This window comes from Falco rusticolus, chromosome 17 (assembly GCF_015220075.1).
Source record: "Falco rusticolus isolate bFalRus1 chromosome 17, bFalRus1.pri, whole genome shotgun sequence".
Taxonomy (NCBI): domain Eukaryota; kingdom Metazoa; phylum Chordata; class Aves; order Falconiformes; family Falconidae; genus Falco; species Falco rusticolus.
The window spans coordinates 492,893-509,017 of record NC_051203.1 but is presented as its reverse complement, the minus strand read 5'-3'; the positions used below and the strand labels follow the sequence as shown (position 1 = coordinate 509,017).

Here is a 16,125-nt window from a genome sequence, read left to right as displayed (position 1 = left end):
ACAAAGTACTATGAAACAGGCTGAAAATCAACCAAATACAAACTACTCTAAACACAAAGAAAACAGAAAGCACATATCCTAGGGATCAGTAAATCCCATCCCCTACTTTCAGAATACATAAACTTCTCCAGAAGCTTAACAAGTTTCATCTTAAAAGCTGCTGGATTTTTTTCTCCTGTATTCCTGAAGGAATGTTTTTCTCACTGCTGTCTTTGTTCAGAAGCTTTCATCAGTTAGGACGAAGGTTTTTTTGACCAGTTTGCATCCAAGTTCAACTTCAAAGAAGAGCTGGAAATGTAATTTGATCTCCCAGCTCACCTGAAGGCTCCCATAATGTTGTATTTCTTATTATTTTGTCACATTAGCTATGTTAGGTTAAACAAAGTAGTAACTTTTTCAGCTTAGATATACCCCAAAATCTCCCTTGAACAACTATGATAGCGTCCCAGAAACTAAGACAACACAACATCTTTTTGGGACTAGTTTCTCCCTTGCAACAGTCTTACTCTATTAAGCTGAAATAAATCCAAGATCTTCCTCTCCACATGTGGAATTTTCAGCGTACATCCTTGAAGCTCCCAAAACTTTGCAATCTGGTCCAGAAAATTCAGCTTCACACGAGTTTGGGCCTGAAAAAAAAAACAAAACCATGAACCACATACTAAATGCAGATTAAGCTTTTGTATATCCCAGTGTTTATAATGCCGCAGCCTCAGTTGCCTGTCTGGATTTTCCCTTGCAAGTGTAATTTTGCATGTTTCCCTCTCATCATATGCAGAAAAAAAAAATTTCCATACAGATACTACCAGTCTTTCTTCAAGTCACTTTTTGTTAACTTTTACTGCATTTAGAAAACTGCTTTCTGAGAACAGACAAGTAATGAGTTATTACTGCTACAAACTACCTAAACTAGCTGGACTGCTAGGGTTGATTACATTTATCACATTAATAAATGCAACAGTTTATTACAATTTAGTTTACTGTAATAAAGCAAAAATAGTCCAATATTTATGGCTTATTAAAAAGGGTTTTTCTGTTATCCTTTTTCACTCCCAACTGCATTTGTCTCGTTTTTATGGATACAAACCAGTCATGGCAGGAGAAGCCAACTAGTCCGTTGGCACAGCAATGCAAACAGTGAGATAACTGGACTGCTGCTACGTTAAAGAGCAGTAGCTTAGGCTTAAATTTTGACACATTTTCATCACATTTTCTATTCCTAAGGCAAAAAATGGCCACCTCTATACAGTCGAGCTTGCTTTTAAACTCCAGAGAGCTCTCAACTGTCTCTGCTCATTACAGGGCAGTTGGACTAGATGACCTTGAAAGGTCCCTTCCAACCCTAACTACGATTCTGTGAACCAGCCTGGGTCCACACAAGTCTTTCTCGCAGCATCCAAGGCCAGTGTTCAAGTCCTTACCCTGGCACTTCCCAGAATCACACCAAGACTTCAGAAAGCAAGCCCCACGAGAAAAATCAGGCAGGCAAAGAGTCACTGTCATTCCAATTCGTATCGGTAGTGACCTAACCAGGACTCCTCACCAGTCCCTTCCACCAGTCTGAATTCATGAAAGCAGTAAAAGAAAGCGCTTGTGAACAGTAAATTTCCACCAACTGAATCCAGATTTCATAATTCTTCCTTCCTAACAGCTTGTTGTTTTTAAAGCACTCTGCAATTCATTTCTTCCACTTTTAAAAGATGCTGTTTAAGTTCAAAATGCAGACACAAATCCATGGCACTTGAGAATTTGAGTTTAATCACTTATAAGCACCTCTGTGTGGAAAAGGCCTGAATTATTTTCCTTTAACGAGCATTTACTTTTTATGCTTGGTATGTTTTTAACTGAAACAGACCAATTTCTGTGCTAATTAAAAACTGATGTTCAGAGCTCCTGGGTGCTGTCAGCTTAAGTCAAAAACAGAGCTCACTGTCAATCCACTGGAAAACACCGCCTCTCAAAAAAACATTTAAGCATTTTGGAGCAGAAGCAACATTCAGTTTTACAGTTTACCTCTAGTTCATTGAGCCTCTGGATCCTCGGTGTGAAGTGAAGCTTATCAACGTCACATGCAAATGGAGGTTGCCAGTCCTGGAAAAACAGAAAAGCTTCATCAAAAGACCAGGAAAATGAAGAAAGCCTCTCCATACGACAGTCAAAAGCCAGGTAAGCCCGAAGCACGGAAGGGGTCTCTGTGGCTTCCAAGCCCCCTCAACCCGAAGCAGCACAGCACGTGGCAGGAGCCCAGGGCTGTGGCTGCATCCCAGTTATTCTGCGGCTGCATCCCAACCCGCCGGCCATCGCATCCCGCGCAGCTGAAGTGCACCTGCTTCTGCTTCCTGGCTACTTCATGTCAAACAAGCCTAGGAAGCGGGAAAATGAGATACTCCAACTGAGCTCCACTGCCGACGCCTTAAAATATTTTACTGTAAACCAGACAGATGATGAAACCAACCACAAAATAAAGTACAGTTTGGGACTAAGGACCTCTCCTCAACGATAAGCCCATCCAGGCAGTCCATCTTCTCCCTGCCCATGCCGGGTAGATAAAGGTGCTGCAGGGGCCATTTGCCCCAGTCTCACGACAGCTGAGGCTGTGCCTGCCAGACAGTGAGGGGACACTGCTGGGGACACTCCACACCGAGCCTGGCCAACCCGCCCAGCGCTTTGAACAGGAGAACCAGCTCTGGTGCCGCTCTGAGACGGGACGTCACTTACACTAACGCAGTCAGTACTGCTACCACGCAAAACGGAACAAAGCCAGGTTCCTCAAACCACGATCCAAACTGTTAATGCCTGCCTCGGTTGGGAAGACCAACATTTGATAGTGGAGACTTCAAATGCTCACAAAGGACAAGTGCAGCAGTTAGCATTCATAAATGTAGTCTCAAAAACAAACAGCAATTGCACTAAACCAAAAAGGAAACTAGAAAAAAAAGCTTCTTTTCTTAATTCCTTGCCTGCAAACATTCAGGAACAGCTGGAATATGACCAATTAAAAAAGATTATTATTAATTTAACAGAATACCCACAACTGGTAATGTTATTTATAAACACAACTATAAAGCAATTTTATCTTTTAGATCTCTGACATCTATCACATGCAGTTGGTTTGGCAATACACAGCTTCACTAAACCAAATTAGATTTGATTTAAACTTGACAGTAATTTATTATATATAAACCTATCTTATTATCACTAATTACAGAATGAAGATAACGTGTGTGAGAGCTACTGATAGCAGAGTAAGGCAAGAGTTTTCTAGCAGGAAAAAGAAAAATGTTTCCCCAGCACCAGCAGACTAAGGCAACCAAAATTAAGAACAGCATCATAAGCAGAACATTTGTTGGTTTAGCCAACATACTTAATATGAAAACTAGTGTCAAAAACAACCATAAAGGATTTGTAAAGCAATTATCTTACATACAAACACACACCCAGCTCAATTCTATGTTAAAACAATCTCATCCTGTCACTAGCACAAGCCCACAGCAGAGCCAAGGAGAGAAGGAACACAAAAGCCACCAAGCGTGTGGGACATCTGAAGAGCAAAGAGGGACACCAACGCATTTTATCAAACACGCTGACTAACCCAAACCTCTACATTAGTAACAAGAGATAAGTTTTCTGATCCTACAAGGCATTTTCAGCACATCAATACTTGGCAAGACCAGGTTAGAATTAAGATTTGAACTGGAAATTAGAGGCAGTAGTGGGGATCAGGATGCTCAGTCCTCAAACCAGTAGGATGTGCTTCTTGATCACTTTTGTTCTTTTAACCTCTAGACTAAGACTGGTGCCCAATGGCATGGTGTTCCTCAACAACTAGGTAAAATTAACCCTACTTTTACTGATGCTGTACTGTTTGCCAGACCACCAAATGCAATGGAAATAGCAAGTATGACGAAGAAAACGTTTGACACTTTTGTAATACCCTGCTAAACTGATAAATCATTTCTGGCCCCCGAACGGTGAGATGGGAAACACAACTGGGAACATTTAGAGCAAGATTTCAAGTGTTGCATTTTGTAAACAATTCAAACACCACAAATCTGACTTTCAAGCTGAACCAGTTGGTTACACCATTAGTCACAGCTCTAGAGTTTGCTCTGTGTGCAGAGAGACAGACAGAAGACAGCAAACCAAACCAGGAGAGGACACACACTGGTCATGACACACAGCACCCCTGGGACATGCTGGGGACTAAATCGGATTGCCAAAGGGAGAACTCTAAGAACCCAAGCGCTTTGCTTAGGTTGAGAGAGTAAACGGGAAAAAATAAAAAGTACTGACATGTACTGATGTAGTGACTGACTGCTTAGCCAAGTAATAAGCCAAGGCTGTCTCCAAGTGAGCCGTGCATTACTCTAAAACAGGAAGCTGTAGTAAGGATCTGCAGAGGACAAGAAACAGGAATGAAGAGAACAGGAACAACATGCAGCTCACCCAGGCAATGACACTACCCCTGACACCACCACCAAGGCTGACATGGTGCTGCAGGGCTGTCACTTGCACAGAAAGCACTGGCAGACCCTCGGGAGAGCCAAGGGAGGGGGGCACAAGAGGCTCCTCTGTTGGGCTGTGCTGCAGAGGAGCCCAGAGGAAAGCCTTCGTGCCACCAGGCACAACAGGAGGAACAGGAATTCTGACCTGATCCTACAGGTTTCCAGCTCACGCTCATTCCCAGAGAGATAAAGCCTCAAGGGTCCGCAGGACAGACACAGACTGAGGATGCGCTGCCAGACAGCAGCCTGCCTTCAGGTGGGGCACAGCGAGCTTCTCCTCTCCACTTAAGAAAGCAAATGAAGCTACTGCTGTGTGCGACCTTACAGAAATACCTCACTCCCAACATGGCATGCCAGAACTCCAGAAGAAGCTGATCAGCTCCATACGTCTCCTGTTTATTGCTGACTGGCCTGTATTTTGGGAAGTTCCTTCCTTTTTGCCCAAAGACACTTGCTCTGGCAAAGCACTAGTTACCTAGTTTGTCAGGAAAGGTAAGATGACTCCACCAGAACACAAGCTCCCACAACAGTTATTTTCTACACTGTGCAGTTTTTAAGTTTAACCATATTGAATGAACAATATACGCAGCAGAACAGTGTGACAGTACGTCAGCTGTTTGACAAAGAGCAGCTTTGGAAACTCGATTTATTCAATACAGGACTTTCAGTAGACTGCTTTTCACTCTATCAGGCAGATGGGTCCCTCAACTAGAAACAAAAATTTAACAGCCTTACAAGCGTTTAACTTTTAGCAAGGAGAAAGTCATCGCCAGACCTTCAGCTGAGATATGGTAAATTGGCTTAATGAGAGGTAACACTGGATGTACTCTGGCTTTTGATATTTTTAAGCAGATAGAGCTGAGGGACACACACGCTATATATTATATAACAGGTCAGTTTAGATGATTATAAAATACTTCTGACTTTAGAAACACATTACTGCACATGCCATTTATCACAAACTGTTTCATATGATATTAGTCATGGTTACAGATACATAGCCATTCACCCTTTGGAAAAATTACAGCAGGTGTAGTAAACAGGCCATCAATGACTCATTTTCAAGTCACAGGAAGTTCATTTTGGAGTATCCAAACTACTCAAAGTTGATACAACCAACAAGAATAATCTTTTATCATTTTGTATTGCAGTGTATGGCAAGTTCCTCAATTCCTAAAACAAGATGCTTTCAACCCTTCATTAATAAGCATATTATTTACTCAACAAAAAGCCTGCATACCTTTTGAAGCACAACTTACTAAGATAAATGTGATGTTCATTACAAGGAATATAAAGAGACATAAGCGTTTTGAGAGAAATGCAGCGGCAGCAGCAGCACAAGAAGGAGCTGTTCCGCAGCAGGGTCAATTTGCAAAGATGCTGATGGATCCGTACGGAGGGGCTTTGCTGGGGAAGAGAAGAGCACACACAAACCAACCCCACAGGCCCACTGAGGTTTGTGTCTGGGAAGCCTGTGACACTAGCCATTTCCACCCAGCATGTACCTGCAAGGTCCTCAAAAAGAACTGGTTTGGATTTCCCCCCCTTTAAAAAAAAAGAAAAAAAGAGACTTTTAAAAAGATCAATTTAAGTTACTTCCAACAACCATGCTGAACACTACACTAAGATTAAGGGTACACAAAAAGCCAGAAATCCTCAATTTCCTAAAAAATCAGGAGTTTTCACACTGCCCAGACTCTTCATCTGAAATTACTTTGTTGCTTTGTTGTCCATACACAATTGTTAGAAGCCCGCAACAGACATGCAAAAATTGGTTGCCTGCATTAGCGTGCATTTGTTAAGCAGACCTAGCAGAATAAACCTGAATACAAATACATGCAAAAAATGAGACCGACATAAAAATTTCAAACTTTTCTACAAACTTTATAGACAAACCTAGCTGTGCAAAGGTGTACGCCAAGAATCACATTACTGTTTCAAGTAGTAATGCAAACTACAAATGGTCAGGAGAGCTATTTCTTAACTATTTCCATATCCTTCCTCCAGATTTGTTGTTACAGGGAAGGTAAGCTTCCTATAATTTCAGCTGGTAAACCTTGCACCTCATCCAAATTCACTCTCTAATTAAAATTTAACCACCCCCTTGAATTCAGTGAACAAGAAATTACTGTCACTGGTAAGCTGTTCTACAAGTTAGTTAGGTTCAACTTTTCCCTTATCCTCATCTCATTTTTAACCAAATACCTTGTTTGCTTACTGTGCAAGCAGAATGCTTCCTGAAAGTGATGTCTCAAGACATTTTTCAATAAACAAATACCTTTTTGCTTCTCTTTACAGAACAAGCTTTCCAGTCCCGCAAATGAAGATCTTCCTCACGCTTTTTCCCCATTTCTTCCATGTCTTTTGCAAACTGCAAGCAGCATTTTAATTGTACACTCTCCAATGTCAGACACACACACAAAAAAAAGACATCACTTCCATTATTTTGCTAGACAGCATCTCATAGTAAGATCCAGAAGGATATCTTAGCAATTCTTGCCACAGAAACACATATTCATTCAGTTAACTGCAGCAATTCACTGCTTTCCAGGATGCCCACCCTGCAAGCGCGACTTACATTCTTTGTTCCCACATCTATGATCTTGCCTTCTCAAAGGTGTTACATGATTGCTGCCTCCGAGAGGGAGGGAGCAGACTTGGTGACTCAGGAGGTCTCTTTTAGTCTCACAGTTTTATGATGACATTAAAAACTTACTCAAAAGAAACTCAGATGGCAGAATCTAGGCAAAACTGGTGAGCACCACCATTTATCGCCCCAGCAGTGTCAGTGGGTCATCCACAAAGCTTCCTTTTGAACAGGAACTAATCCCTCTCTGACCCTGTTAAAAGGCTAACATTAGTTGGTAACTCAAATCATCAGTTAACCTCGTTTGCGGCGACGTGGTCCTTGATCAGTCATTTTGAGTGCAGGTGATTTTTCCAACAGAAACACTCAATTCCTCCCTGCTAAGAGCAGACCCTGGGTGCAGTAACACACCTTACATGCAATAACACAAGCTTGGTGGAGCATTTCTCATTTGAGACAAAACTGGGCTCTTAAGTATTGCAGACTAGCAAGGGAGCAAACACAACCACAGATCCTTCCCACCTGAGACCCACAGCCAAAGACAAGCTTGCAGTGAGAATCATCTCTCCAGATCCCAGTGTTTCTGGGCCAGCTCCAATCTTCGAGAGGAACTAAGAGCTCAGGAAAGCTGGAGAGGATTCTCAAGCGTCAGGGCCAGCTGCTCCCTGGGACCCAAAGGTAGAGGACAGAAGCTATACGTAGGGTTTGAACATCAAAGCAAAAGAGGTAGCAGGGTTTGCATACATGAGGTACCAGTCTTCTCTCCACGGAGGCGACTGCGTGCAAGGAACAGACAGAGGCTCTGGCAGCACCAGGCAAGAACAAGCAATGGACCGGCAGCACTGCACGAACAGCTGGAGATGCACGGGGCGCTGGGGTCAGTGCACCAGCAGCGAATCCAACATCTCCAATTCACTTCAGAGGCGCTGACCTAGACCTTGAAGCAGAGCATCCATCAGTACTGGGCCAGACTCGGCTGTCAGCGTCCAAAGGCACCAGGCCCCAAGAGCCACTGCCATCTTCATTCAAGACAGTAAGCTGTAAGAAGACCTGTGGTCTGAGCTTGCAGTATGTTCCTGGAGGGTGTCCGACTGGCAAGTGGCACAGACAGCCTGGACAACCTTCTAGAGCTCTCTCGTCACAGCCCTTTGGAAACACTCTGTGCCCTCTTTGGAGCTGTAACCAGCAGCTTTCAAACCTAGATGTTAATCCCAACAACTCGATAGAAGGAAATACCTGGATTTAACAGCCATCCCAGAACAGAAGCAGATGAGCTATGGACAATGCTGCTGGCTTCACCTGCCAGCAGTCGCAGAGCCTCAGCTGACCAGGGCTCTGCCTCTGCCCAGGCGGTTCCCCTGCGGCTCCCACCACTGCAACCAGCCACCACTGGCTGCCCCAGCTATCGCCAACGCTCCCTGCTCAGGCTGGGATTTCAAGCTCAGATTTGACTCAAGACACACGTAAGGGTGGCAGGCTGTATGATTCCACAAGCCCTCCTTGGCTTTTAAACACACACAGCCTGGTCGCCCAAACACACACAGCACACAGCACCCCCTCCCAGCAGCTCCCAGAGATAACCCAGTAATCTGGGAATGAAAGAAAGCACCTCCTAACGGATACACAGGCATGAACTGGCAGCTTTCGTTTCAAGGCTGGGGGAGTTGTGTTTAATCCAAAACTCTCCTTGCAGCTTTTAGCCAATTGACACTGTTGATTCTCAAGTTAAACAAACACACTACAAAAACTCCACAAACCTGCTGCTGCTATTGCCCCATATAGAGTGTTCCGGACTAAATTGTTTCATCTTAAATTTTCAATGAGCTTAACAGAGTGAGTGTTGAAAGCCCCTCACTGGAAGAGACTGAGTCAAGCAGAGGATATTCGCATCATCCTCTAAGCAAACTCCAACGGTTCAGTATTTCCGAAGTGCAGGGATCATACCAATGGTGACTGCAGCAGCACTGCACATGGTAGTTCCCATTAGTAAAATACTCCTTTTTTACATTTTCTCGATAATTAAAGATCGGAGACTAGTAAATAACCTACACTGAATTTACCTAATTTCACAGTATGACCCCTGTATTGAACACAGCAAATTCTTTATCTGCAGTAAAAAAAAAAAGCTTTGGCAACTGATCTAGTTTTCTTCACAAGAACTTGACAGTATGTGAACAAGGAACCTCAGCACTAAAACATCTCTTCCCCAAAAAACCCGCCCATTCTTGATCCCAAAATGCCAAATCCACCACCATCCTCCATTTTTTCCTAACAAATGATCACTTTCAGTTAAAATGCAGGCCCTGTTGTCTAGTTCAAGTGAGCCTGGCTTATGCTGAACAGGAACCAGTGGCTCAAGCGCTTCTCACCAAGGCAGACAAACGACGCAGTACCTACGATTTTCTCCCTGTGAACCTCACTTATGTATCATAATTGAGTTATCTCTGTTTTCTTGTTGATAAAATCAACTGACTGAGCCTGTGCATATTATCAAATCAGAGGGATCATCACCACCAGCTTCCTGTTCAGGACAAAGTGTAACAACTCTCTGCATTAAATCCTGTTTTAGCCGTTTTACAACTCCAGGACCGGGAGAGATCGCCAGAACCCTCAACAACATTGCTCCAGCAGTGAATTGGGTTTAGTCCATAGCTTAATGAAGGGGTTTTGGTTTGCTTTGTGTTTTCTTTTTCTCCATAAAAATGAAAATAAATCAAGCAAATGGCAGAACAAGCAGCCTGAACAGACACTGTTTAAATGAACACTGCTCCTCAAAATACGTCCCTAGAGCAGCAGCCCTGTGCCTTTAGGTTTCACCACTCCAGCTCTGTTAAGGTTAAATTTTTCAAAATTTGTTCTTTCATGTGCAGAACTTCCTTGACACTTCTTTGTACCCTCTCTAGTTGTCAGATCTTTTTTAAGTCCTTACATGAGTGCAGTGTTCAGAGTATTTTCCACTCTCATGCTACCACAGAGGCAAAATCATCCTATTTTTCACTGAGAAACTCAAGAGCTGCATTCACCTGCTTAGCCAGAGCCTCCATGACACCTGTTTCTCCACAAGGATCCACAGGTACTTTTCTACAGTCCCCTCTCCTCCAAGACTAGCATATGCTCCCTTGCTCCTAAATGTAAAACCTCACAATGAGACCTACTTAAGCAATTACTGTTTTGTAACATCCATTGTTTATTAGGCAATCAGGATCCCTATGTAACGAGCTACCTGCCATAAACCAGCAACCTATATGGGAATAATTTCCGTATCATTGAAAATCTGCAAGAACAAATTAAGATACCCTTGGCTTGAGGTTCTGAAAGAACATTAGACATGGATCCTTCATTACAAATTCTCATAAACACCTGAAATAATTTGTGATTACTTCAGTACAACAACAATTTTGCACAATACCAATTATTGTAATCGGAATACTGAAATGCAATTAATTTCTAGATGTCAGATCACAACACAACTGAGCTAACCAAATACATGGTCTCATAGAAAACAACAAAACCAACTGGACAATGCCAGTTTCCATGCAATTGTATTTCAGACTACCACCATTCCAGATCCTTTTCAGGCCTGTATCAGCCATTCTTCTACCCTGCAGTGAGATGTGGTCAACAACTCTTGCACCCACAAAGAGTTTAAAATCCATAAGGAAGTTAATTCCTCCTGTCCTCTTCAAAGTTTCCCAGTATTCCAGGGTTTATTGAAAAATGTGAGTCAATTATTTATAGAACTCCAACGTCAATTCCTCCAAGATTTCAACTGTATTAATATGGACTTTCTGATCTTAAAACGGTTAGTTTTATCAGGGCAGACCTAAGGCCACTTAGCAGCCTTACCTATTCCATATTATTTAAAACAATGAAATTTAGCTGTAATCTTCTCTATTTTCATGTTTGGCCATGGGAAAGTTATGCTGTTCCTAGTATATTTACAACGTTGTATATCTTGAAACACATTAATAGGGTAAGTAAGGCTTAAGTAGTTGTTATTAGCTATTTCTTCACGGCAGCAAAGCAACTACACAACAAAGTGGAAGGAAGAGTCCATTTTCAAGAAAAACTTGGGGCAGGAACAGTATCATGCTCTACATTTTACTTTCTATTCTTGAAGCTAGACTTCAAATTTGTTAAGACTGTTGGTTTTCATTAACTACTATTAACTCCCTACTGCAAATAACAAATGATACCGTTTGTCCTGGTTTCTCCATTCTCCAGCAACACTTCATTCCTCTAAATGCCCTCAGTAATTTCCAGAGCAATCATAAAAATCTTCCAGAAGGCCACAACTTGACATGACAATTTTTAGAATAAACCACTGTTCCAGATTACTGTTTAAAGAAAGAAATCCTAATGAAGGATGTTTTCAGTTCACAGAAGAAATACTAACTACAAAACAGCATGCAATGGCCTGCAAACAAGTTGTACACCATCCGCTTTTCCGTACCTAGCTGCCCACCTTCAGTTCAGCAGCAAAGCGTCAAAGCATCTCTGATTTACTTAGCAGGTTAACTACCAGAAGCAACCGCCGCTGGCAAAACCCCGCAGCTCGTCTGAACACTTTGCTGCCAATGGGACTGATGACTTGTGCTCAAGACTGTTGACAGAAAGCGTTCGCTTTGCTGTTCCATACAGAACAGTGCCAGTGAGTATCATTGTTGCATCCTCTACAAGCCAGATGCTGCAGTATCGCAGATTCTCTCAAATAAAAGCAAAACTAAGTCATCAGTGACAACTGGAACAAACTGAACTGGAATGAAGAGGAAGAAAGCTTCTTTTGAGTGCTCAGCTGGAAACTGCCATAGAGAAATGACACCTCCTGTTATATCCCTGGACATCCCTTCATCCCACAAAGATGCAACAATTGCCCAGAACCCACTAGCTTCCACCCAGATGTCCACAGTACGTCAGATGCCTCAATACTCCCCTGGCAAAGCAGCTGACTGTGCTCGAAACCTGCCATTCAAGAAGCCACTACAGGTGTGGTTTGCTCCAAGCTGACCTGGTGCCCACCGAACACCAGGAGAAAGGTACCAGAGACCAAGGTGAACCTGGTCCCTCAGAGAACAGGGCACTCTCCTTTTCATGGTCTGGGGCTGACACATCAAGGCTAGCTTAGGGATAAGGACTTCTTCATGAGCAAACTGTGAAGCTACAGTTGGGCACCAGTCTCACAAAACACTATTCCATATTGCAGCTCAAATACAAAAGCACAAATTCATCTGCTGATAATTACCCAGCAGAGTTTAAGCTCAAATAACGCAAGGCCAGCAATCAAATTTTTAATTCCTTATTCAACTCAGACCCTGACAGTTCATGGTGCTGCCTACCTGCTTACTGGCACGTAACCCGACCAAGAACGCAGGCAAAAGATTCACGGGGATGCATTAAGATTTCAAACCTCAGCCGTGACCAAACAGTGCATTCGGTCGGAAGCGACATGGTTTTGTGAGAAGCGTGGTAGAGTTTATAGCTCATGGTATTTATAAGCCACTTGATTACACAGAAAAGAACGGTAGCTGAATATTCATTGTGTCTCCTATTTTCAGGAGGAAGGCCAGGAACTACGTCAACTTCAAGGCTTTTTCTGATGGATTTGGAAGAGCTCCCTCTATGCTGCAGGCCGGCGAACAAACAACTGCACTTGCACAAGTCATCCAGGGAACTGCCATGGGTAGGCAAGGGCCATGGCAGCTCAGCCTCAGGAAAGCCAGGCTCCACACAACTACTAGGTGTTCAGCCCTCAGCAGCTCCAACTATTCTCATCCTACTTCTAAATACGTTCAGTGAAATGTACAATCATAAATACAGGCAGATATTAGCTCTTCAGTAAGCAAGGATGAGAGTATGCTGAAAATGCAGCTGTAATAAGTAATTCATTAAGAGAGCTATTCATTTGAGTCTCTAATAGATAATATAGCTTACAAAAAGCCTTCATTACAGGGTTTTGGCTTTTTGCACAAGCAGCCAAGAAACACTGATGAGATTTATTTTTTTTTTTAAAACAAAGTCCAAAAGAAAAAGCCTTCATAAAACTTCTGTTCTGCTTACAGTTGCTGAAATACTGTTGACAATATACAACTCAAAAAGATCATTCTACTAAGAAATATTACATAAGTTCAATGCTGACCGCATAATGAAAACCATCTTAACACACACCCCCCTTAACTATGTCAGCATTTGGCTACACTGCATGAAAAGGGGCACTGGCATATTCTACCTAGATAAAAATTCAAGAGCGTTCTTGTGTGCATTTATACCGCTGCAAACTGGGACTCTTCTCCCAGAGAACAGAAACACCTTCCACTCCAATGAGATTCACATTATTCAGTCTGCTACAAACATTTCTATCTCAAGATTAATGCAGCGAGTTAACTTCTATTTTAATTGGGAAGGAAAAGCACGGTTACCAACAGGAGTCCCAGCAACGATCAAAACATGAAACTGAGGAGCATGTGTTTCTGAACATTATTTCTTTGAACTTCAAGTCTCGCTCTCAAAACTTAAAGTCTGCTGAAATGTTTTCTCAGCTTCAGCTCCCACCGGATGAGATGTGGGGCTCCCAGTTACATGCTCATCATTGCCGTCAAAACTCCCTCCAGCCAGCTGCACCACTCTCCGCCCCGGAGAAAGAGCGATTCGCCCGAAATAAAGCCGATTCAGAGGCGCTGGTTAACCAGACTTTGGCCGTAGGCAGCCCCTCTCCTCACCACCGGCGCGGCCGTTCATCCCTTTCAACGAACCAACAATCGCGCCCAGACGAACTACGGCCCTGGGCACCCCCGCGGCATTTCTCACTGGATCGAGCCCAGCAGCCGAAGGGCGCGGGGATTCGCACCCCGATTTTGAGCTTGCTACACCGCCAGCTGAGAAGAGGAGGAGGAGGATGAAGGCTCATTACTCTTCCCACTGTGTATCGCGTTCTAAAATGGTGGCCATGTCTGCCTGGGATTCGGCTGGCGAAGGCACCGGCCGGAGCGCGGCGGCGGGCTGTGCCGGTGCCCGCCGGGGGGGAGCGGCGCCCCGTGCGGGGCGGGCCGGGGGAGCCGGGCCGGGGGGCCGGGGCCGGGCGCTCCGCCGCCACAATGCCAACATGGAGGGCAACACCCAGGCGCTGCCTCCTGCGGGGCTCGCGCGGGGCCGTTCGGCCCGCGGCCGCCCCCGGTGCCGGGCTCCGGCCGGCCGCAGCTGCGGGGCGGCAGGGCAGGGCGGGCGGGCGGCGGTGAGGGGAACGCGGCCCCTGCCCCGCTCGCCCCGGCCGCTGCTGCCCGACAACTCTGAGGCGACTTGGGCGGGGGGGGGGGGGTTAGCCGCGCAGCCCCCCTCCCCGAAACTTCAGAGCGGCGGCCGGAGCAGCCCCGCTGCCCTGCCCAGCCAGCGGGGGTTCCCCCGCGCGGCCGAGGGCACCAGGGGGGTCGGGGCGGGGGGCGCCGGGCCGAGCCGCCACACAAAGGCCGCTCCCGGCGTCGCCATGCGGGCACTTACCGGCGGCGGCCGCACCTTGCAGATGCCGGTCTGCTCGGCGATGGGCCGGATCTTGTGGATGAAGGCGAAGGGGTCGGCGAACTCCTCCCAGCTAGGCTCGAAGACGGGGCACTCGGGAGGGGGCAGGAACTCGGCCATGGCCCGGGCCCGGGCCGCTCGCCGCCGCCGCTCCGAACAATCCTCCAACAGCCGCTGGGCCGCCGAGCGCCGTTGGAACGGGACGTGCGCCTCCGCCGGGGGGGTAGGGGGGCAAGGAGCTGGAGCGCGAGAGAAAAAGAGTCCGCCCCGGCCTGGGCGGGGGGAGGGGGCGGTGGCCGCCCCGCCCCGTCACGCGCCTTTGTGAGGGGGCGCTTGGGTCGGACCCTGGGGGGACCGGTGTTACCGGGGCAGCGCGCTCCCGCCCGTCCGGGGGCGAGCGCCGGCCACGGACTTCGCCGAGAGCCGGGGCCCGGGCCGGCCGGCCGCGGCGGGGCCACACCAGCCCCGGCGCTGCCTCTGACGCCCTGCCCGGGCCCGGCGGGCGCTGCTGGCCGAGTCCCCGCTACTACCGGCCGGGCCGCCACCGTCGGCCCGCACACGGCTGCCTTTGTGCGCGGCCTCACGCCGCAGGCCTCAGGCCCGCCCGGCCCCGCTCGAGGCCGCTCCCCCCAGCACCGCCGGTTCAGGGAGGCCGTTGGGGTCCTGCGCCCGCCGCTCCGAGCAGCCGCGCTGCCTGGCGCGCTCGCCCCTGTCCCGGGGTCGCCCCCTCCCCGCTGGGGCGGTCGGCGCGCAGCAGGGCCGAGGGCACATGGACCGCAGCGCAACGGCTGTTTACATGCGCGGAGGGATCCGCCACAGCTGACAGCCGCCGCCGGCCGGCACTTCTTTTTTTAAAGAGCCTCTCCAGGCGCCGCCATTGGCCGCGCCGCTGTCGCGTAACAAGGGGGCGGGGCGAGCCCCGGCGACCGCGGCCGGGCCCTTTGTTCCGCGCCCCGCTGCGGGCCCGGCCATTGTGCTGCCGCCGCCCGCGGGGCCCGGCCGGGGGGCACGGGGGAGCGCGCGCCTGTTAGCGGGGGCTGCCCCCGGCTCCCGGCCGGGCACGGTGAGGTGTCCCCCTACCCCGCAGTTAACGTCGCTCTCCCCGCGCACGGTGGGGTCGGGCCGCGCCCCGTCCCCCACCGTTAACCCGGACGGGTTGGGGGGGGGGGGAGCTCCCCCGTCCCGGGGAGGCGGGGGGGGGGGGGTACTGTGCGGCTGCCCTTCCCCCCGCCACGCTGGGGGAGGGGCGGCCCCGCCGCAGCAGGCGCCGCACGTAGCGCACGTGCGTGGCCAGGCGCCCCGCCCCCCGCCCACTCGCGGCCCACGCGCCCCCCCACCCCCTTCCCGCCCGCCCCGGGGCGCAGCTGGCGCTGCGAGTGCACCGGGTGCCAGCGGAGGCCCGCGCTGCTGCAGCCAAACTAAAAAACCAACCAACCAACAACCAAAACCCAAACAAAACTAAAAATCACACCTTTTGGGGTGAACACACCAGGCTCTCACTGTAATTTTTAATAAACCCTCACT

The 16,125-nt window shown here is 47.5% G+C and overlaps 1 protein-coding gene across 2 annotated transcripts in view; it reads right to left on the bottom strand.

The window, feature by feature from the left end:
- The window catches only part of KDM5B (lysine demethylase 5B), a 55,375-nt gene extending 40,363 nt beyond the window's left edge, over positions 1 to 15,012 (bottom strand). Inside the window, exons 1-3 of one of the 2 annotated variants that reach the window (XR_005107856.1) lie at positions 14,584 to 15,012; positions 2,014 to 2,091; positions 507 to 629 (exon numbers count right to left, since the gene is read on the bottom strand). Coding sequence is in view for 1 of the 2 variants with exons in the window: in XM_037410275.1 (XP_037266172.1) it covers positions 507 to 629; positions 2,014 to 2,091; positions 14,584 to 14,721 (339 nt within the window). In the remaining variant the exon portion in view is untranslated. The remainder of the gene's footprint in view (positions 1 to 506; positions 630 to 2,013; positions 2,092 to 14,583) is intronic. The other variant, XM_037410275.1, reaches the window with a different exon arrangement.
- Between the last annotated feature and the right edge of the window lie 1,113 nt (positions 15,013 to 16,125).